This window comes from Pogona vitticeps, chromosome 6 (genome assembly GCF_051106095.1).
Source record: "Pogona vitticeps strain Pit_001003342236 chromosome 6, PviZW2.1, whole genome shotgun sequence".
Classification (NCBI taxonomy): domain Eukaryota; kingdom Metazoa; phylum Chordata; class Lepidosauria; order Squamata; family Agamidae; genus Pogona; species Pogona vitticeps.
Window position 1 is genome coordinate 84,030,276 of NC_135788.1, and position 22,682 is coordinate 84,052,957.

The window sequence follows — 22,682 nt, forward strand, 5'->3', positions numbered from 1 at the left end:
CATATGTGCTGTTGACTCTCACAAGTCCTATTTCTTAGGACAGTGGTTCCCAATTTTGGGTAACCCAGATGTTCTTGGACTGCAGCTTCCAGAACCCTTGGCCAGCACAGCTAGTGGTGAAGGCTTCTGGGAGTTGAAGAACACCTGGTTTACCCAAAATTGAGAACGACTGTCTTAGAAAATCTACTATTGTGGGCAAGAATCCCGTAGAAGGAATGGAGTAGCCCTCATAGTCAACAAAAGAGTGGGAAAAGCTGTAATGGGATACAATCTCAAAAATGATAGAATGATGTCAATACGAATCCAAGGCAGACCTTTCAACATCACAATAATCCAAGTTTATGCACCAACCAGCATTGCTGAGGAGACTGAAATAGAACAATTTTATGAAGATTTACAACACCTTCTAGAACTGACACCAAAGAAAGATGTTCTTCTCATTCTAGGGGATTGGAATGTTAAAGTAGGGAGCCAAGAGATAAAAGGAACAACAGGGAAGTTTGGCCTTGGAGTTCAGAACGAAGAGTTTTGTCAAGAGAACAAGCTGGTCATCACAAACACTCTTTTCCAACAACACAAGAGGCGACTCTATACATGGAAATCACCAGATGGGCAATATCGAAATCAGATTGATTATATTCTCTGCAACCAAAGACGGAGAAGCTCTATACAGTCAGCAAAAACAAGCTTACTGCGGCTCTGATCATCAGCTTCTCATAGCAAAATTCAAGCTTAAACTGAAGAGAGTAGGAAAAACCACTGGGCTAGTCAGCTATAATCTAAACCAAATCCCTTATGAATACACAGTGGAAGTAAAGAACAGATTTAAGGAACTCGATTTGGTGGACACAGTGCCTGAAAAACTTTGGATACAGGCTCGTAACATTGTACAGGAGGCAGCAACAAAAACCATCCCAAAGAAAAGGCAATGCAAGAAAGCAAAGTGGCTGTCCAACGAGGCCTTAGAAATAGCAGAGAGGAGAAGGGAAACAAAATGCAAGGGAGATAGGGAAAGTTACAGAAAACTGAATGCAGACTTCCAAAGAATAGCAAGGAGAGACAAGAGGGCCTTCTTAAACGAACAATGCAAAGAAATAGAGGAAAATAACAGAAAAGGAAAAACCAGAGATCTGTTCAGGAAAATTGGAGATATTAAAGCAAAGCATGCTGCAAAAAGCAAAGCGTGCTGCTTATATAGCGCCCCATAGCGCTTCAAGCACTCTCTGGGCGGCTTACAAGGAGAACAAACCTATCAAGGAGAACAAACCTATCAAGGAGAACAAACCAATCCATTCTAAAGGAAATCAACCCTGAGTGCTCACTGGAAGGACAGATCCTGAAGCTGAGGCTTCAGTACTTTGGCCATCTCATGAGAAGAGAAGACTCCTAGGAAAAGACCATGATGTTAGGAAAGTGTGACGGCAAGAGGAGAAGGGGACGACAGAGGATGAGATGGCTGGACAGTGTCTGCGAAGCAACCAACATGAATTTGACACAACTACAGGAGGCAGTGGAAGATAAGAGGGCCTGGCATGCTCTGGTCCATGGGGTCACGAAGTGTCGGACACAACTAAATGACGTCTTAGAAAATAACAGCCTCATCATAGTAATTTAGAAATTTCCGAACTTACTGACAATCCTGTTTTTTGTAATGTTATGTACTGACAACCTGTATGTTAATCAATATCCAGCCAGACTTGCTTACCAGTTCTTCTGACTCGCGCTTCTCTTCAACATGGCTGTCCATGTCAGAAGGTTCACGGTCTCCATAAAAACACAAGAGATCCAAAAGACTATTTGATATATTCAAAGGTATGGTAGTTCCTGCAAATGGGGAAAACAAAAGTGTAAATCACATTTTTTTAAAAAAAAAATCACATCATAAAATAATTTACTTTACTTGTTCTCTCATCCATGCGTTAAACAAGCTGATGACTAGCATGACCTTTCAGCTGGAACCTATTTCTGTGATGCCAGAACTGTGATAGCTATATAGATTTTCACTAGTGGTCTGTGGTGTACCTCAAGATTCTGTTTTGCCTCCCACGCTATTCAACATCTACCTGAAACTGGAGGGAGAGGTTGTCCAGTTTTGGGGTTTTGTGTCACCAGTACACAGAAGACACCCAACTCTTTCTATCCTTGCCATCTAAATCTGAGGAAGCTGTTTCGACTCTAGATCTATGTCTGGAAGTATGGATTGGATGAGAGTGAATAAACTAAACTAAACTTAATCTAGACAAGATAGACATTCTCCTGTTCAGCTGAAAGGCAGATCCAGGAACAGGTATACAACCTATGCTGCATAGGGTTGTATTCCTTCTAAAATCATAGCTTGGGGGTGCTCCTGGATTCATCTCTGAGTCTGGATATCCAGGTTTAGGTGGTGGTCAGGAGCTCATTTGCACAATTAGAACTTGTGCACCAGCTGCACCCATTCCTGGAGACGTCTGATCTAGCCATAGTGACACATGCCTTAGTTACATCCAGGCTGGATTACTCTAATGTGCTGTATGTGGGGCTGCCTTTGGAAACTTTAGCGGATCCGAAACAGCAGCCAGATTGTTAACTCGGGCTGGTTACAGAAATCACAACTCCAGGTATTAAGATAATCAGGACAGGTCTTTCTCTTGATCCCACCACCTTCACAGGTGCATTTGGTGGGGAAACAGGGAGAAGGCCTTCTCTGGTGCTGCTGCCAGACTTTGGAATTCCCTCCCACAGGGGGCCAGATTGGCCCCATCTTTGCTGTCCTTCCACAAGCAAGCAAAGATTTTCCCCTCCAGGCAGGCTTTCCCCTTATGACTGGCAGTATGAGAGGGGTTTTTAACTGGATGGTTATTCCATTGTTGCTTTTAATGTGTTTTGGTATTGTTTTGTACCTTTTTTAGGGTGGTATTTGCTTGATCCTTTTTTATTATTTGTATACTTACTGTTTTTAGCTTTTAAATATTGCATTTTAATTACTTATGCTGCTTTGGGTCCTCTTTAAGGAGAACAGTGGGTAAAATTGTAAATAAATAAATAAGAAAGATATACCATGTAAAGTTAGCATGACAGACTGCTGCATGCATGCTACTGAGGCAGCCTGCACTGCCAAACAAAAAGCAGAATAAGACCAAAGTAAATCCAACTGCAGTTGAAAGGTTGGCAAAGCAGAGGAGGTTAAGCCACCATGCCTCAAGAATGCGGAAGGAGCTCAGTGAGTTGCAATAAAAGAGTTGGTGGGCAGGGCCTACATTTTTGTAAGTTTCTGCCAGCCAACGCATTCGATTTCACAGTTCAGTTCTATGCATGTCAACTCAGAAGTAAACACTATTGTGTTCAGTATGGTTTATAATTAATCATAATCACGCCTAGTGCTACAACTTCAGACAGGTACCTGCTTGCAGAAGTTGATCGTACATGTCCACAGAAGCGTTTACTTTCCTCAACTGAATCTGATTTCTAAGTGCTTCTTCACTCACTTCCTCAGGCTGCAATTCGACCTTCGGTGGCATCAAGGACTAAAATAAGATGTTGATAATTATTCCCAAATTATGTAAAGAGAGAATTCACCAATGCCAAGTCATTTCTTTGGGCCCAATTGCAAACTTGCAACAGGTCCTCTTGCCTCACAACCCCTCACTTGAGAAACTGTAAGACTGACTGGTATCTTCAAGTTTCCTTTGCCTTCTTTTGCTTAACCCTCCCAAGTTCCTGGCTGTGCTCATGCATATTTCTAACAAACATAGCAGCACAACAATCACTTGTAAATCATCCTTCAGACAATCCTCTGGAATCTCACGGCAGTTTTTCCTGTGCATTGCAGTCTACAGTATAAGTCTAATGAAATGACTCATGTTTTGGGACGTACAAATCTGAACTGCAAACTGATTCACCCAAAGATGTTAATCACTGTTGAATACTCATATTTTTCAAATTTAATGTCCTCCATTGTTGTAAGCCACTTTGGGGCCTTTCCAGGGAGAAAGGCAAGGTAAAAAAATATTTTAAACAAACAAATAAAAAAGTTATCTGATGGACCCAATGACTATATAGGTGAAAATCCTCTTGTATAGCTACACAAGTTTAAATGGCAATGATGTGATCAATCCATGACATTAAAATACATTTTAAAGCTTCCTATCTTTCCTCCTCAGGTTCTGAGGCTTCCAGGGATCGCTTTTCAGGGAAGCCTTTGGGAGCCTCAGAATAGTTGTGGGGAGGGCTTTAATATCCAAATCACTGCCAGATTACCTCCACAGGCATCAGGACCTGCAGCTAGAACCCAGTGGTTTTTCAATATTAAAGACTCCTTCACATCCTGAGGTTCTCAAGCCCATACAAAGGTCAAAAGGGATAACTACAGAGCCTCAGAACCTGACAGGATAGCATTAAAACTTTAAATTTAATATTAATGTCATAGTTTGGTATCATTGCCATATACTCTGTGCAGTTCTATTAACTTTATTACAACCAAAGATTCCATGATCTGTACTCCACTACCTGCATTCATCTCTTGAAAGATCTGTTGCGCATGGACATTTCATACAAGAAAATTTTCTTGTATGGGAATTCAATGAACTATGCAATGTGTAGCCTGTATAATTAAATTGCAAACCGCCCGGAGAGTGCTTGTAGCACTATGGGGCGGTATATAAGTCCAAAAATAAATAAATAAAAAATAAATATGTAGGGATTGCTTACATCTTCACACTGTTCTTGCCATCTCATTCTTCCAAAATCAACCATTTATGATCCAGCAGAAGAAAAGATTGATCTGCAGATCTGAACTCACTTTCTGTATTCATAAACAAAACCATAAACACTAAACTGCCATTGGTCATGTGGTACTTTCTACAAGAGGAAGCAAAAGGTTGGACCTGCGTATGATAAAGGCTAACTATCATTTGCCTGTCACACCAGAGAGAAAATGCTTGAATGAGCAAAGTCCTTCAAGATTTGCCTGAATAAAGTTCTGTTTGTTTAACACTGCATTCATAAACAATGGATTAACTGTGTTAAAAGCTCACTGGACCTAGTCACTCTTTTTATTGGAAAAAAAAATGATGTTTAAGAACAAAAGCATAAGATTTACCGGTATGTGAGGTTCAGCAATATCCCTCTGAAAATATTCAGGATGTGTGTCAACAACATATTTGGCAGCATTTTTTCCAGATTCTTTTGATAAGGAATATAAACGCTGTAAAAAATATACATTTGTGTTAATAAATCATTACCTCATGCCTTTTCCCCCATGATTCTTACCACTGTTATTAAAAGTAGATCTTCATTTGCACCAAACATTCAGCATAAAACATTTTTTACATTCATGCTTCTTTTGCGGTTTCTGTTACATGACTGTGCTGAACAAAGCATACAGGCAGGCTAATTTTATTATATTTTTGTTGTATTTTATACGTTGTGATATATGTTGGTAGCCGCCTAGAGTGGTCGTTTGACTAGACAGGCGGGGTATAAATGGAATAAATAAATAAATAAATAAAATATTAGTCTCCAATCAATCAATACATTATTATAATTTCCACAAAAATTCAGACAGCAAGACAGTCTATATAGCTGGGGTGGGAGGGTTCAGATTGGTGATGATGTTAAGATAAGTCTTCAAGAAAGAAGGAAGAAGTCCTTAGGATGAAATAAAAGGAGAAGGAAGTGACATAGGGCTTTTGGGGAAGGAGTAAATCTAGCTAGACACTGAATGCCTAAAGCTATCCTGCATTAAAATAAAAGTAACAATTCCAAATATATTTGACAAGCACCAAAATAGTGCTGCAGGACAAGCAGAACAAATGCCTGACCCATACATGGAGGGCACAAAAATAATATGTACAATCTACATTACAATCTACATGTTTTGTGTCCAGGGGGAAGAATTAACATATAACAAAACCCAAATCAATAGCCAGGGCACAAGTGCATTTTCACCTTCTTTGTTAGCCCAAACTGCTGAGTAACTGCCCATTTTGGAAAAGGGTACTTATAGATACATAAGGAGCACTGAAGCCTTCTCTGCTTGCAAGTTTATGTATCGTGGCAAACCAAGCAGCCAGATATATTTTTGTTTACTTCTGACAAACTTAATGTTACTTACATACTCACGAATATTTCTAGGAATGAGAAAAGGGTCATCTTGAAATATGTAGTTTGCAGCTGTGATATCCTGAATTTTAAGAAGCACAGAACATTTAAGCTGCAGGTTCCATACAGACAAATACAACAGTTAAACTTGAAAGACTTTTTAAAATATATTGTTTCAAATAATACCAGAAACCACTTTTAAGAAAAAGACAGTTGCAAATATAGAACTTTTGCAGTATATGTTTAAAGTGTGAATTTTGGGAATAATGAAACTCTACATGTGATTATCAATTAAGGTGATGGATACAGTTTATTAATACAGTGGTGCCTCACTTAACGAGTGCACTGTTTAACGACGAATCCGCATAGCGATGTGGATTTTGTGATCGTTTTAACAATTGCATTGCAATGTTTTATATGGCAAAACACCGCACTGTGATGATCGCTTACCGATCTTCACATTGCGATGTTTTGGAAACAGCTGATTGGCGGTTCCAAAATGGCCGCCGCATCAAGAAAATGGCCACCTGCAGCGTTTTCGCGCCCTGCCCTCGCTTACCGAGGCGGCAAAAATGGCAGCCAGATGGGGAATCTTCGCTTAGCGGTGAGTTTTCCCCCCAAAGGAACGCATTAAATGGAGTTTAATGCGTTCCTATGGGGTTTTACGTTCCGGATAGTGATGTTTCCGGATAGCGACGTTAATCCTGGAACGGATTAACGTTGCTATGCAGGGCACCACTGTAAAAGAATCACTTCCTCTCAGTATTAGAGGTATTTTATAGGAATGCCTGGATCTGCACCAACTCACAGGAAAATCGGTGTAATATTCTATTAAGCAAACATTCATCCTGGTCACCCTCACTGTGTGAACAATACTGCTCTATTACTAGTTTTGGGAGAAGTAAGAAAATATAAGCTCTTGAATACTCTGAGGATGGTCACAATTCTGTAAATTGATGTGCTGTAGTATCTAGGTATGCCATGTTCTCATACTCTACATCTGGATCTTCGTTTATGGGATAATATGCTTAATTTACCTAGCACAGAATATTGTGAACCACACACACACTTTGTAAAAATACAATATCAACAACAATAATTTTAAAAAAACAACTCAGAAAAAAAAACAGATTGCATTCTATGGAGTCTCAGGTTGTTAAAAAAACTAATACCATGTTCAAAAGCACTTACCCTCTTCACAGTTGAGGCAAGTGCTTGAAGAACAGCTAGTTTATCCCTAAATATAAAAAATCTGTGTTAAATGTTACGTCTTCAGCACGTAACATACTATGTTTGCAGTAATTTAATAAGCCATGGTATCTTTCTGGGTTGCCCACAATTGCAGCAAGTGTTATTTTCCCTCTGGTGCTTTCTGACTTGTCAGTTTAAGAACACTGTGCTGAAAAATGCCTGTTCAACACCTTTGCCTTTGGCGCTGGTTCCATTTTGTCCCCTGTTGCTTTTTAACATACATGTAAATAGCACAAGTGGTAGTCCAGGAAATTTTGAATGCAGGAGTACACACAGCTCTTTCACTGCTTTTTCTTTTACTCTCAAAGACCTGCTACAGTTCTTTGGGTGCATGTGGGACAGCCATTGAAGCTTAATTCAGAGAAAACAGAGGTTTAAATATATATAGTTATAGAAAGAAGTGATGGAAAGGAAAACTGAACACATCTTCAGGGTGTCCACTTGGAGCACCACTTCAGTGTTTACCCATCATTACAAAACTGTCAAGTATGAATCTGTTGCAGCAGCCTTCAGAAGGCGGGTGCTCCAGCCTGTTGTGGATCTCTCTTGTTTCCTCCCAGGCATACTTTAACTTGGGTACATCCCATGTGGATTGTGCTTCTGTACCATCCAGAGAATGGTATGTTGGACACTCAAGGTGAAAGTCCATTCTGGTAGGTGCAGAGGGGGAATCTGCCAGAGAATGGAGTTAACCTCTGTCACTGATCAGGAAGCAGTGATGGCGAGAGAGGTTTCTGCTCCAGGCAGATGTTTCTTCCTGCACTTTTTTCTGGCTTAATAAAACAGAAAGAGTGCAGCAGAATACATAGCAATCTACTACAGAAGAAAGTTGGCTTTGGACATGAGCCTAATTAGGAGTGTCACTGGCAAAACTTAATAAAGAAATAAGCAAAGAGCAAACAATGAACTATCTGCTTACAATCATAAGAGATAACTGACAAGGATAACAGTGAGTCCAGTTGTTTGCCTGAGCAAGCAAATAAAGTTTTCCGATGTTGATGGAAACACCCCACATATAACTATGCACTCATGTTGAGGCATCCTCTCTACTTTTAACCACTCAACTTGAAGAGGTTCTCATTCTGGTAGGCATCTGGCTTGTTAAGGAGTCACTTTAATAGAAGGATCAGCCATTTTTAACATTTTCATTTGCCAGTCCCATTCCCAGTGTTTAAAGGTTCCATGGATGCTTCTGAATTGTTTTAAAATGCCCTAAGTGTCACAATTGCAATGGAATAGCATGGTGTCACATTTCCCAATAAAGAAGAGAATTTAACTCAAACTACTCACCAGGTTTTCTTTCTTGGAATAACAATATTTTCTTCAGCAACTTGAAAGACAGAAAATAATCACAATAATAAAGCATTTATGTCTAGAACATTTGTAAGTTTAAAAAGCACAGATTTTTCATACAATTATCCCTGGGCATTATGGCTTTATTTAAATATTTCTTAAAGAAATAAATGTTTTGTGTGAGAAACAAATTTTTCCAGTTATACAAACAGCTCTAGACTAACCTCTTTCATTCAGAGTTCAACTGCCCCAGCTGCAACTTCTTTTCTATTTTAAGCTTACATATTACAATCAAAAGTACTTCTTACAAATACAACAACAGTTAAAAATACAATACCTTCAAGATTGGAAGATTTCTTCTGAAGAGCTGCATTTTCTGAGCAATGCCTATGGAAACCAATCATACTGGTTGTTGGAGCAAACATATCATGCAAAAATAGTTCTAAAGTATTCTGGAGAACACTTGCTTATTAGAACTTATTCTAGATTAGACTAGTAGTTACATCAAAAGAGCAAACAATGAAAAGAGCAGGGGCCCCCACAGCACATCTCCCACTACATCTGGAAGTTACAGCAATATTCCAGCACCTAATACAAGGATTGGCTGAAATGTTTTGCCCACTGACTCAAAGCTTGATGCAAAACTTATATTTTGTTCCTTAAAAAATTAAATAGCAAATGAAACTTCAGAATTCCCTCTTTCAGGAGTAGCAGTACAATTCCTTCCATGACAATACACTTTTCTGAATGTAAAATCAATTTCTTCACTGTGACAATTAGGCAATCCAGGACTCTTTATTTTGTATCCACTTCTTCACCACTCCCTTCATGTGTGTGGGGAAAAGTGGAAAGAATATAGTACAAGAAGGCAGCAATATATGCCTTGGTTACACTATGATCCTGCTGAATTATGTCATTCACAAGTAAATGAGCAACACACTTGTCAGCATGAACCACTTATACTGGCCAATACATTTCAGCAGAAGTCCCCACACCCGGTTAAAAATTAAATCACAGCACAATGTATGCTGTCACACCTTCCAAAGTAGCATTCACTGTTTTATTTAGTCGTGTCCAACTCTTCATGACCCCATGGACCTAATGGCTACTAATTGAGTTTGCATTACAAAAGTCAATTGTAGCGAGGCATATACACCCAGCAGATTGGGTGCATGTACACTAACATGCAAGGTGTCTTGTGTTCAGCTGCTACGATCAGGCAGTTAAAACAGCAAAGTGTTTGACCAAGTGTCACATAAAGTTTCAACGATGTAGAAGTCCTCTGTCTTTTAATTAATAGGATGAGAGGGTGGCACATTTTTTAACTGAGAACTTTCTCAATGTTCAAACACTGCACAGCCAACTGGGTCTCTTATTTTCAAAAACAATGAAAAATCTTAGCCTTCTTTAAGATGCCACAGGGTTCCTGTTTTGGCTGTAGTACAGTACAGAACACAGATAGCTTTCTGGAAATTAATATCTTCTGTTGTGTGTTGCTTCTGAATAAGCATGGTCTGTATTTGCATATCATCATGTAAATTTGGTTAGCTGGACTGCTGTGAAGGTTATGAATCTTCAATTCTTAGTTAGGAAGAGGAATTCAGCAAAGGAAACTTGATTAAGTACTGTACATTGATAGGTTGGGCAATATGACTATTATAATCACTTGGCCAAGAGGAAGGACTGTATTTTCTGTATTTGAATAAAGTACAGTACAGGTGTTACTAGTTGGAAAAGGATATTCTTTCTCCACCAGAAAGCCAATTCAATCTATGTTTTTACAGCATTTAGAATCTCTGCTGCTTCTGATGGTGAAATGGTCTTGTTTCTGTAAGAATGTTTTTCAGAAAGAGGTTTTGAGCTTTTTAAAAAATGAGCATTTAAAAAACATCAATAATTGCCAAGATTATCAAATGTGTTGCTTTGTCTCTATTTCACTGTTTCTAGCACTCTGCACGTCACACGTCAGCTAAGAGCAGAATAATTACAGTATATGCAGAATACTGGAGTTTAAAGAATTGCTAAGGAGGAAACACATAAACTCAAGTCATCTTCTAACACCTTTACAGTACTATGCGCAGAAAAGGACTACTGTATGTGTAAAACAGGAGACAAAGGAAACTCTGGAGAAAATATACTTCAGGTCCTTTTAACCTCTTAAGATCTGCCACCTTTTTGTTGAATAAGCCTTTGCAGAAACATTAATAAGAAAAAGCTGTGGGAGGTCTACGAAACCTTGTTGCAAATAAAAATTGCATGCTAGAAGGGTTTTGTTGGTCTGGGCTTAAATTACGTTGCTTAAGGATAGTAAGTCGCAGCTCGCGTAGACTCACTGGATCTCAACAAGAATTTATTTTATTTATTTATTTATTTATTGTATTTATACCCTGCCTATCTAGTCATTTCAACCACTCTAGGCGTCTGAGTCACCTCCTCTCTAGGTGCTATCAATCCCACAGGCCTACTCTAAATGCGTCTTACTAAGCCAAGCAACAGCATTTCAGCCTTTAAGTAGCGCAGCTGCACCCTTGAACTCCTTCGGGCTCCAAGCAAAGACGGTTTAAGTTCCCCCTACCCCTTTCCAACCCAACCCGCTAGAAAGTCGCCTTAGACTTTGGGCCTCCGCAACGCACACGCCCGGCGACCTTGCAAGCTCTTAACAGGGTTCAAGGGAGGCCTCCTTCTTCGAAGCAACATGGAAACCACGAGGGGGCCGATAGAATTTACCGGGTGCGGATGGGTTGGGGGGGGTTGGACTGCATCTCCCAGAATCCCCGAGGCAGCAGCGGCACCTCAGGAATTCTGGGAGTTGCAGTCCAACGCCCCCCCACCGCCCTCCTGCACAAGCCCTCCTGCCCGTCTCGCAAGCTGGAGGGCCTGGAGAATCTCCATTTCTCTCTCGGCGGTTACCTAACGCTCCCTTCCGCGGCCACCGACGGGAGCAGCGCTTCCTCCAGCAGCGCTCGGCGACCTCGGGCGCTTAGCCGCAGCCACCGCGCCGCCGCCATGTCGAGCCCGCCGCCTGCCTTGTGCTTGGGGTGGGAGAGGCAAGAAGCCGGAAGCGGAATCTGGTAACTGGGGGAGGCGTTCCCCTTGCACACGTGTGGACCCCGGTTGCTCGTCTGTTCGCCTCGATCGCGTGTCTGCCTCCCGAACGTGGCGGGGCGGCTCTGGGTTGGCCATGGCGGCGAAGGAGGTGCCGTGGCGGCGGCTGACGGGCTTGTCCTTCGGGATGTACACGGCGGAGGAGATCCGGTAAACCGGGAGAGGCTGTCGGGGGGAGGCTGAGGCTGCACTGACCTACCTGCCAGCACTCCGGCGTGTTGTCTGCTTTGATTGGGTTCTTCCCCCCCCTCCCCATAGAGTAGCAATAAAGTCTTATTGAACTCGATGCAATTTAGTTCTGATTAGGCTGCCGCGCGATCATTTATTTATTAAACAAGAATTAAGCAAGTTTTATGTTAAAAATGGTCAATAAAATCAATACTGAAAACACACTGATGCTTTTCTTGCGGTGGAAGATTTGCATCTTTGAGTCTATTACTGAGTACAGGAATCTTTGTTGGTTCTATCACAGTAGAAAAAGTCGCTGTACTTCTGCTGTACCACAGAAGAGGTGGAGGCACATGCATTGCCTGGCTTTCCTTTTTGGGAATGCAAGGAGAGAACAGTCTTGCAGTACCTTCAAGGCTCTGTTGTGCTACTGATATCAGAGTCTGGGCTTAAGGGTACCTATCTCTGGGCCTCAAGTTGGGTGAAAGTTATTCGGGTGCCTTTTGCTACTAGAGAGAGAGAGAGATTGAGATGTTTCCGTTTCAGTAGTTCTTTTCAATACTGACTATATGCTGATGTGTAACTGTATGTTTCTTTACAACATACAACACTGTTGACGTCTGTAACTAAACATGAGAAATTCTTGTATTGGTTTCAAGGATGCTGTTGTTTTTATAAATTATAGTAAAACAAGTAATACAAGGCTCAAAAAGTAACATCTCAGAATGGGTAATTTAAAAAAGTCTAATGTTACATCATACAATCAAATTATCTTCTCTAAAATGTATATCCTAGGTGGTACCATAAAACAATGCATGCATATGTGCATGTGTGTAATCCATTACCAAAAATCAGTGCAACAGTTTAGTTACTATAGGATGGGCTTCTGAGTAGATACAGATAGAATTGCTCTTGTTAGCAACCTTCTGTTTCCAATTATACTTTTTTGCCTATAACTTTGTATTGTAGAACCAGTTCATATTTATTCTTTCACAAATTTATATTAAAAAATCAACTCTGAGTTGTGTTTTTAGCTTGGACCGCTATGATTCTGTCTCTGGCACTACATTCCTAGGTTTTAAACCTAATTGTAGTAGCAACCAAAATATGCAACAATTGTTATACAATTAGTTGAATTATCATTTTGAGTTACATTTGCTTTTGTTGTTTTCATGTCTGACTCTTTGTGACCCCAATGGACTAGAGCACGCCAGGCCCTCTTGTCTTCCACTGCCTCCCGGAGTTTGGTCAAATTCCTGTTGGTAGCTTCAGTGACACTGTCCAACTATCTCGTCCTCTGTCGTCCCCTTCTCCTCTTGCCCTCACATTTTCCCAACATCACGGTCTTTTCCAGGGAAACATTTACTACACTCTTATTATTGGACATGTTTAAATGGTGAAAACTACCAAAAGTATTGCCTTCTTTTCCTTACACTATTAAAGGAGATTGTGGGTGTGTAGCCTTTAGTGTATTCTTTGCGACCTCTTATTGCAGGTAAAGGAGTTTGTGACATGAGCAAAAGATTAGATAGGAAGAATAGGCAAGAAGGAGAACAGGCAAACTGTAAATCATTTGCAAATTGAATAATCACAGTCCCTTCACAACTCCTCCTCCTGTCTTTGTTATCCAATGTAGTTGTTAATCTTATAACCCTTAATAATGTATCTGAGAACGATCTTCTCTTTGTGACAGTGGATATGACATACATGTCTGTATATGCATGTACATATATTTAGGAAGCTGAGCGTGAAAGCTATAACCAACCCTGTTTTCCTGGATAACGCGGGTGCTCCATCACCAAATGGACTTTATGATTTATCTTTGGGACCACTTGACAACAAAGAAATATGTGCAACTTGTGTGCAAGACTTCAACAACTGTCCAGGTCACCTGGGTCACATAGAACTGCCCCTCACTGTCTATAACCCTCTCTTTTTCGATGTAAGTATGCAGTGGCACTGAGGATTTTTTTTAAATTTTATGTCTTTTACTGTAGCATGGATGGCAATGCTCCTTCAGTATTGAGTTTGTTGTATATGGGAACATGAGAATTTATATAGGTCGATAATACTATACTATCATGGAGAGTTGTTTTGAATATTTGAAACAAAGCATGTGAAAATATTTGAACATTTGGAAACACTTGATGTGTAGTATTATAAAAAAACCTTTCTCTTCTTCTTCAGAAATTATATCTTCTGATGCGTGGTTCCTGTTTGAATTGTTGCCACCTAACATGTCCACGTCCTGTGATGCATTTATTGCTTAACCAGCTGAAGCTCCTGGAAGTTGGGTTGCTTCAAGCAGCCCATGACCTTGAGGCTGTGTTAAGCAGGGTAAGTTTTCCTCTTTCTGGTTTGTTCTGAGATCATTGTGAGCATTTCTAATTTTATTATTGTTTCAGTTTTTAGAAGAAAATGCAAATAGTGCTGAAGCTGTCGAAGATGTGTTACGGCTGCATACGGAAGAAATGCTCCAAAATAACCAGCTAAGAGACCAAGGGGCACATGTAAGTGTTGTAGACTACTTTGTATAGGATAGACTTGCAGTTCTTCTGTATTCTTTGTTTGTTAGCTGCCCATGAGTAGTTTGTTAGCTACTCATGAATTGTTTTAGCAAGGCCTGCCAAGACTTTGGATTAACAATCAGCCTGAAGAAAACACAAGTCATGGGCCAGGGCATGGACTCTCCTCCCTCTATTACCACCTCCACGCAAGAATTGGAGGTTGTTCATGACTTTGTGTACCTTGGCTCAATGATCTCTGACATCCTCTCCTTAGATGTTGAGCTGGATAAACGCATTGGTGAAGCAGCTACCATATTTTCTAGACTCACAAAGAGAGTATGGCTTAATAAGAAGCTGATGGCATATACCAAGATCCAGGTCTATAGAGCTTGTGTCCTGAGTACACTCCTGTACTGCAGTGAGTCCTGGACCCTTTGTGCACGGCAGGAGAGGAAGCTGAACACCTCCATGTGCATTGCCTCTGATGCATTTTTGGTATCACCTGGCAGGACAAAGTTCCAAATAGAGTAGTCCTAGAACGAGCTGGAATTTTTAGTATGTATACATTACTGAAACAGCGATGTCTACGTTGGCTCAGGCATGTCATGATAATGGCTAATGGTCGGATTCCAAAAGATCTCCTGTATGGAGAATTAGTGCAGGGAAATCGCTCCAGAGGGAGACCACTGCTGCGATACAAGGATATCTGCAAGCGACATCTGAAGGCCTTAGGAATGGACCTCAACAGATGGGAAACCTTGACATCTGACTGTTCAGCCTGGAGGCAGGCGGTGCATCACAGCCTCTCCCATTTTGAAGAGACCCTTGTCCAGCAGGCTGAGGCAAAGAAGCAGTCCCGAAAGCAGCAAAATCAGGGAGCTGGACAGGGGACAGATTGTATTTGTCATCCGTGTGGAAGGGATTGTCACTCTCAAATTGGTCTTCTCAGCCACACTAGACACTGTTCTAAGTCCTCCGTACAGAGCACATTACCATAGTCTCTCAAGACTGAAGGATGCCTAATAGCTGCCCAGAGTAGTGCTTTGCACTAACTGGGCAGTAAAAGAAAGAAAGGTAAGTAGGTATCTGTTATTCTAGATTTACTGTAATAATGATATTACTAGTTCTGTGAAAACAGAATGTCATACTTAAATTGTGCTGAACATGAGAGGTTCAGCTTTTCCAAAAGTTCTTGCACAATAAAGAAAGAAGTAATTTGTTATTCTATAACTGTGGTACAGAGATAAGCAATTATAAGAGAATCAGTGCCCACAATCCTGTTGCACTGAAATGTTGCTAGAAGGGCAATGGCATAACGCACAGTGGCAGATCTAGCTCACTCTCTCATTCATCTGCTTTCCTGCTTAGGATTGGCTTTCTGCACCCCTCTGTCTTTTTCAGTGCATGCACAAAAGGTGTCAGGAACCCAGAAAAGGAGCCATCTTTCAAGTCACTTCTCGCCTTCTCCCTCACCCAACTTTGTGTGTGTTTTTTTGTGGTATGCTGTTGGTAAACCCAGGAGAAGAATGTGGATATGGTAGAAATGGAGGCAGGGCATAGTAGGAGAGCCGTGGCAGCTGCCACTGTCTCTGCATATGAAGATACTGGGCCTGGTCTTTAGATGTCAGGTTCTACCTTTTCTCACCATGGATTTCTGCCACTCCCTATAGTTACAGCAAAGTAGTAATTTCAAGTGTGTGAATGTATGCACGTGCGCACTTGGAAAGGAAAGAGAATGTGTATGTGTAGGTCTTGTGGAGGGACCCTGTGCTTCTGAATTTGTGACCACGCTACTGCATGTCACATGTGTTCTTATCATTAAATAATCAAGATTTAATCTGAGACTAGATTGAATTTTATGATATTAATATCATGGATGTAAAACTAAGGACTACATGAAATTAAATTGCATAATTAATGTTTGTTTTCAATGTTAATACTTGCAATTATATTTAATATTTTTACTTTTATCTGCAATTTACAGAACTTGGTTTTTATTTTCCTTTTTTAGGTGAAAAATGTTTGTGATTTTAGAAGCAAACTTATCTCTCAATTTTGGAAGTCACACATGGGTTCAAAAAGATGTCCAAATTGCAAGTGCGTATAACATACCAGCTTTATAGATGCAGTATTTCTACCATTCACCATACCTTAATTTTAACAACTGCTTTTTGGATTGATTGACTGTCTGTACTGTTGTCTGTTTAATCTCTCTCTCTTCAAGAGCGGGAAGATCACTTGTCCGAAAGGAACACAATAGCAAGCTCACTGTGACAAACCCATCTGCAGTACTCCAGAAATCAGGCATACAAACAATAGTGGAAGAATCAGCAGGTATGCATGAGTTCTTAAAATGTTGACAAGGTCGTGACTTCATGTTGATGTATGTTTTAATAGATCATGTAGTTTTAGTTGAAATCTTCAAATTCGTCCTTTAATTCTTGTGATGTCTCCAAAATGAACGTCAGTTGACTTGCCTGTCATTGGAAATCTTATTATAATATTTTTTTCTTACTGTATGTCTCAAAGATTGGAACCAAATTTAGCCATGCTTAGAACAGACCCATCAAAATCACTGGCCAGAAGCCTATTTGCACAGTTACATTAAGGCAATCATGTAAATTTTCCCTCCCCTCTGATAAGAGCTCTATTGTGTGCCTTATGTTGCAGTGATTTGTGAAATCAGGCACACAGCTGGTGTGTGCCTTAGCATACAAAGAGCCAATATGAAGAGAAAAACTGCTGTGTGATTTCCTTATCCTTTTTTTGCCAAAACAGATTTTAGCCATTAGTTTTTAAATTAGACACTAATTTATATTGACTAATTCAAAATAGTTTTTGTGGGTTTTTCGGGCTCTTTGGCCGTGTTCTGAAGGTTGTTCTTCCTAACGTTTCACCAGTCTCTGTGGCCGGCATCTTCAGAGGACAGCACTCTGTGCTCTGGTGTAGTTTGCTTGGGAGTGGAGTATTTATGGCTCTGAGATAGGCTTTTGTCCTATTCAGGAGATGGGTGATTAGTGTATCTTGTTGTGGGTGTATTGTTGTGATAAGGAGGAGAGATTATCTGTCACTGTGATTGATGGGTGTCATTAGCTGGTCTTTTGTGTGTAGTGATTCCCCGGTCCTTGTGGCTGGGTAGAGGTTGTTGACCTTTTGCGTGCTGTGTGGATATTCATATACAAATACAAATACCCCTATCCCTATACAAGACTTATATTGACATAGTTCTACATAGCTGTGTAAGTGGAAAGAGTGTTAGAGGAGCCATTTAATGTTGTTGTTTTCAGACGTTATGTATTGCCCTGTAGTAATTAGCCATTTGATCCCTTGTGTGTAGCCTGGTGTTTCATATCAATTTAGAAATCCCTTGATAGTTCTTTTTTCCTTGACAGTGGCATAATTATGTGGCATACCTGTGATCTTTTGTTTATGTGGTGATGGTCCTGTATGATTGGCTGCCAAAGATCCGAGGTCATATATTTAGTGCTCAGTTTTCTTTGTGTGCAACTATATGCCGGGATTAGCTTTAGTTAATTCCTGCTGATATTGAACAAATGCACTTTAATGATTTGTTTTTGTTTGAGTTGGATGGAATGTTATAAATGGCAAGAGAGATTTTAAGGTTTGTGTAAAAATTTTATTTTCTTAGTTATAGATGAAAACCACATGGGAAAACGAGGTTACATGACACCAGCAACTGCCAAACAACATGTTAAAAGTTTATGGAAAAATGAAGGTAAATAAATAAAATTCCTTGCTTCTCCACAAATAAGAAACAGCAACCTTGCACTACTGATGCAGCACCCTGGACTATTGTTTATACCACCTGGCTGATTTTGTGCAGTTTGTATATAGAGTTTCCCCTGTTACATAGTTTGAACTGTCTCTTCCTCTGACCACATCTTGTTTTGGAAGTAAGACAACTCTAATGATGAAGGGGACCTATATGTGCAGTTCTCAAATACCATGGAAAGGTGAACAACTGGGCATCAGCATTTGGTCTCCAGAGAGCAGAAGGTACTAAAAGACTGCTCACTTTATAAATAGAATAGGTAAAGGTAAAGGTTCCCCTTGACATTTAGTCCAGTCGTGTCGAAGTCTAGGGTGTGGTGCTCATCCCCGTCTCCAAGCCGCAGATCCAGCGTTTGTAATGTGGCCAGTGCAACTAGACATGGAACGCCATTACCTTCCCACTGTGGTAGTACCTATTTATCTACTTGCATTTACATGCTTTCAAACTGCTAGGTTGGCAGGAGCTGGGACAAGCGACCAGAACTCACTCTGTCACATGGATTTAATCTTACGACTGCTTGGTCTTCTGACCTTGCAGCACAGAAGCTTCTGCGGTTTAACCCGCAGCACCGCCATGTCCTGATGGAATAACCTGTGCCAAATCTTGAAGGTTGACACTGTACACCAGACACAATGGCCACACAGCTGAAATGCAAACTGCATAATCCTGTGAAAAGTTTCCCTGAGTAAACTTAATTGAAGTGAATAGGACCTGTGTAAAATTATTTCAGTAAAGTTCGAGCTAAAAAGTTTCTGCTGACTTTTCCCTTATGAGCCAGCATTGGTTGTCTCTTTGTAACCCTTAACTAGAAATGGGCTTATTTGTATGCATATACGAATATCCCCGATGCAGCTGGACCTAACGAGGGTCCAGCCCCCAGGACCAGTCTGTCCTCTCACACTTTGTGCTGTGGTGCCAGTCCCGCTCATCCTGCTATTGGCGTCTGGAGCACCGCTCTCTTCCTGCTCGGCTGTCTACTCAGCAGCCACATGGGGAGACTCGTCCTTCCGCCCCCTGCCTAGAGTGGCAAGCCGAGCAGGAGGAGAGCAGAGCTCCATGCACTATTGGCAGGACGAGTGGGACAAGTGCCGCAGCAGGGCACGTGAGTGGATGGTCTGGTCCCAGGGGCTGGACCCTCGTTAAGTCCAGCTGCGTTACCCCAATCTCTACCCTTAACAGTACCCAAAATTCAACACTGAAGGCAGTTTTTCACATTCTGCTATTTCTATTTGTTCACTGTATATTGTGATATTAAAAGTGGCATTTGAAGATGAGTAATAGTACATGCGCTCGTAATCTCTAGATTAGACTACTGTAACGCGCTCTACATGGGGCTGCCTTTGAAGCTGATGCGGAAACTTCAGGTGGTACAGAATGCGGTGGCCAGACTCCTCACTGGAGTGAGAAAATACCAGCATATCTCTCCTACTCTGGCCATGCTGCACTGGCTGCCCATCTGTTTCCGCATTGACTTCAAAGTGTTAATGCTTACATATAAGGCCCTAAACGGTTAGGACCTCGATACTTGATGGAACGCCTGGTTCCACCTAGATCTACTCGGATCACCCGCACGAGCCAGGAGGTGAGGCTGAGGAGCCTAACGACAAGGGAGGCCCGGAAAGAAGACACGAAACTGGGCCTTCTCGGCGGTGGCTCCTCGCCTCTGGAACAATCTCCCTCCTGAGATCCGCGCGGCCCCCACTTTGGACACTTTTAAAAGTTAATTAAAAACATGGCTATACATTCAGGCCTTCTCTCCAGTTAATATCTGACTTTTCTGTTTATTCTCTCCTTATGTATTTTCTGTTCTATTGTTGTATTCTGTTTATTACAATATGATTTATGTAATTGTTTGTGTTTTTTTTGTATTCACTGTTTTTACTATATTGGAAGCCGCCTAGAGTGGTCTTTTAGACCAGATGGGTGGGGTATAAATCAAATCAAATCAAATCAAATCAAATCAAATAAATAAATAAATAAATAAATAAATAAATAAATAAATAAATAAATAATGCTAGCTTGAAAAATGCTTTGGAGATAAAAATTGTATTAATGTGTGAGTAGGATCACAACTTTTAAATGCACAATGGAATAACATTGGTGGCACATATGGAAAATATCATGTATTACTGTGCCTGCATTTGGGGGGGCAATTTGTATTTACTGTCACATTTTTATTTGTTGTCTGACTCTCTGGCTTAAATACAGCAGGTATTCTAACCCCTCTTTGTTCTTTCAGGATTTTTTCTTTGCAAGCTTTTTTCTGGTATGACAGTTGCTGGAGATGCAAGTTTCAATCCTGAGATGTTCTTCCTAGATAAACTTGTTGTTCCACCTTGTAGGTAATGAAATACTTCCAGATCTTATTTCACAGTGTGGGCTTGAGAAGTGTTTATGGTTTGCTGTTGAGGCCAAGAGGGCTGTTGTTTTACTCGGCGTAATCAATATATTCTGATGTAGATACCGTCCTGTGAATCGTGTGGGAGACCAGATGTTTGCAAATGGTCAGACGGTGAACTTACAAGCTGTCATGAGAGACGCCCTCCTGATTCGGAAGCTCCTGGCTTTCATGGCTCAAGAACAATGTCAGTTGATGCAGACTGAAATGGGAGAGCTGAAGATGGTAAGGGCAGAGCCTGGTCAGTACACCTAGTGTCAAGAGAAAAAGCATTACTTTTCCTGCTTTTTCAAGTTTTCAAATAATTAAGACAGGAATCCACCTCTCCCTCCAGCCCTCTGGACTTGTTAAAGAACTTGAGAACAAATACAGTGGGACCTCGACTTACGAACGTCCCTACCTGTGAATGATTCGACTTACGAATGGCTCCGTTCGCAAAAATCTACTTCGACTTGCGAATGGAGCCTTGACTTACGAATGAAAAAAAGGCGGGGGAAAAGGGCAGGAAATTCAAATTTCCCCTGCCTTTTTTTGTTCCATTCAAACCATTGGTTGCGAGGAAGCTGCTCTTCTGCCCCAATGGTTAAGGAACGGGACCCCCAGGAGGTCTCCGATGGCGGTGGGGAAGCTCCCAGGGCTTTCCCACCGCCATCGGAGACCTCCTGGGGGGTCCAATCACGGCGGCGGAAAAGGGCAGGAAATTTAAAATTGCTCCCCCGCCGCTACGATCAGACCCCCAGGAGGTCGGAGGCAGTGGTCACCCAGCGCCAGCAGGCTTGAGCTAGCCAGGTGCTTGGCCGCTTGCCTCCAGCCACAGCGGAGGCAGCGGAGCGTTGGAAGGCTTTGGAGGCTTCGGACTGGTAAGTCCTTTTTTAAAAACTGTTCTGGGTGGGTTTTGGAGAGTGGGTTTGGACTGGGGGGGTTATGTTTCTGTGTTTTGTTTTTGTATTTGTGTTGGGTGGTTTTTTTGTTTTTTGTTTTTGTTTGTTTGTTTTTTGGAGTCCCAGCATGCGACTTGCTCCATTTATTTATTTTTTTAATGCTGGAATAGATTAATCCCATTCCCATCCATTTCAATGGGAAATGGTGCTTCGACTTACAAACATTTGAACTTACAAATGCCATTCCAATACTGATTAAATTCGTATGTCGAGGTACCACTGTAGCAGGACAAACAGAGCCTCAATTTGTGAGTCAAACCAGTATGTATGCTTCATCTTGTTCAGAATATGAAGAAAAAACTCAGAAGCAGCATTGCCTGGCCTTTTCTGTACTTTCACACTGTGATTGTATAACTTTGAAAGCAGCACTGTTTCTGGCCTTCCAGAATGGATTTCTTGGGTCTTCTATCATAATTTCTGAGTACAGAGAGAGCCAGATGATGATTCAACTTCTACTCAGCTTTCTTTTTTCTTCAAAAACTAAGGGACAAAGTTGGAAGAAGAAGAAACAGCCTTCATTGTGGCAGCCTGGCCATGTTCCTTTTTGGCAGCAGGAACTTCGTGCCAAAAAGGATCCTGAATGCTATGCTCTCTGCAGCCATTCATCCTTTTGTATCTGCCACGTAGGGGAGGAAAGGATAGTTGCAAGACCTTCGATGGGAGGAAACGTATGCAGCAGAAACACTACTTTGTATGTTCAGCTGTGAAAGAGACCATGTCTTCCAACCTTGGGATCATGAGACCTTGCGTGCTGTTGTCCACGCTTATTTGTTCCTCTTGAGCATATTATTGTCTAAAACTGAGCCACAGCTTTTAGGTGTTCCTGAATATGTGCAGTGAAGCCATGATGGTAAATCTTTCATTTGCTAAAAGTTCTGATGTTCTGCAGGTGACAGAGCAATCTATGGAACCCCTGGACCGTTCTGCGCTAGTGATGATCCCAGGGCAGACTACTGCGGATAAGCTTTACAACATCTGGATTCGTCTGCAGACCCATGTCAATATTGTGTTTGACAGTGACATGGATAAGTTAATAACTGACAAATACCCTGGTGTGCGTCAGGTAAGAGACGCAAAAAATAGTCATTAGAACACAGTTTAGAGTATTCTAAATTTATGAAGTACCAGGAGCAAAGTATGCATTT

At 41.1% G+C, this 22,682-nt stretch overlaps 2 protein-coding genes across 3 annotated transcripts in view; one reads left to right on the top strand and one right to left on the bottom strand.

The window, feature by feature from the left end:
* The window catches only part of PTCD3 (pentatricopeptide repeat domain 3), a 31,560-nt gene extending 19,878 nt beyond the window's left edge, over positions 1–11,682 (bottom strand). Inside the window, exons 1-8 of the mRNA XM_073004039.2 lie at positions 11,536–11,682; positions 8,963–9,012; positions 8,623–8,662; positions 7,273–7,318; positions 6,095–6,163; positions 5,081–5,185; positions 3,383–3,506; positions 1,706–1,824 (exon numbers count right to left, since the gene is read on the bottom strand). Of these exons, the coding sequence (XP_072860140.2) occupies positions 1,706–1,824; positions 3,383–3,506; positions 5,081–5,185; positions 6,095–6,163; positions 7,273–7,318; positions 8,623–8,662; positions 8,963–9,012; positions 11,536–11,633 (651 nt within the window). The 5' untranslated portion in view covers positions 11,634–11,682. The remainder of the gene's footprint in view (positions 1–1,705; positions 1,825–3,382; positions 3,507–5,080; positions 5,186–6,094; positions 6,164–7,272; positions 7,319–8,622; positions 8,663–8,962; positions 9,013–11,535) is intronic.
* Positions 11,683–11,697: 15 nt separating this feature from the next.
* The window catches only part of POLR1A (RNA polymerase I subunit A), a 43,032-nt gene continuing 32,047 nt past the window's right edge, over positions 11,698–22,682 (top strand). Inside the window, exons 1-10 of one of the 2 annotated variants that reach the window (XM_073004037.2) lie at positions 11,698–11,880; positions 13,636–13,840; positions 14,086–14,235; positions 14,304–14,408; positions 16,417–16,502; positions 16,630–16,739; positions 18,055–18,141; positions 20,438–20,540; positions 20,659–20,821; positions 22,427–22,600. In XM_073004037.2, coding sequence (XP_072860138.2) covers positions 11,807–11,880; positions 13,636–13,840; positions 14,086–14,235; positions 14,304–14,408; positions 16,417–16,502; positions 16,630–16,739; positions 18,055–18,141; positions 20,438–20,540; positions 20,659–20,821; positions 22,427–22,600 — 1,257 coding nt within the window. In that variant the 5' untranslated portion in view covers positions 11,698–11,806. The remainder of the gene's footprint in view (positions 11,881–13,635; positions 13,841–14,085; positions 14,236–14,303; positions 14,409–16,416; positions 16,503–16,629; positions 16,740–18,054; positions 18,142–20,437; positions 20,541–20,658; positions 20,822–22,426; positions 22,601–22,682) is intronic. The other variant, XM_073004038.2, reaches the window with a different exon arrangement.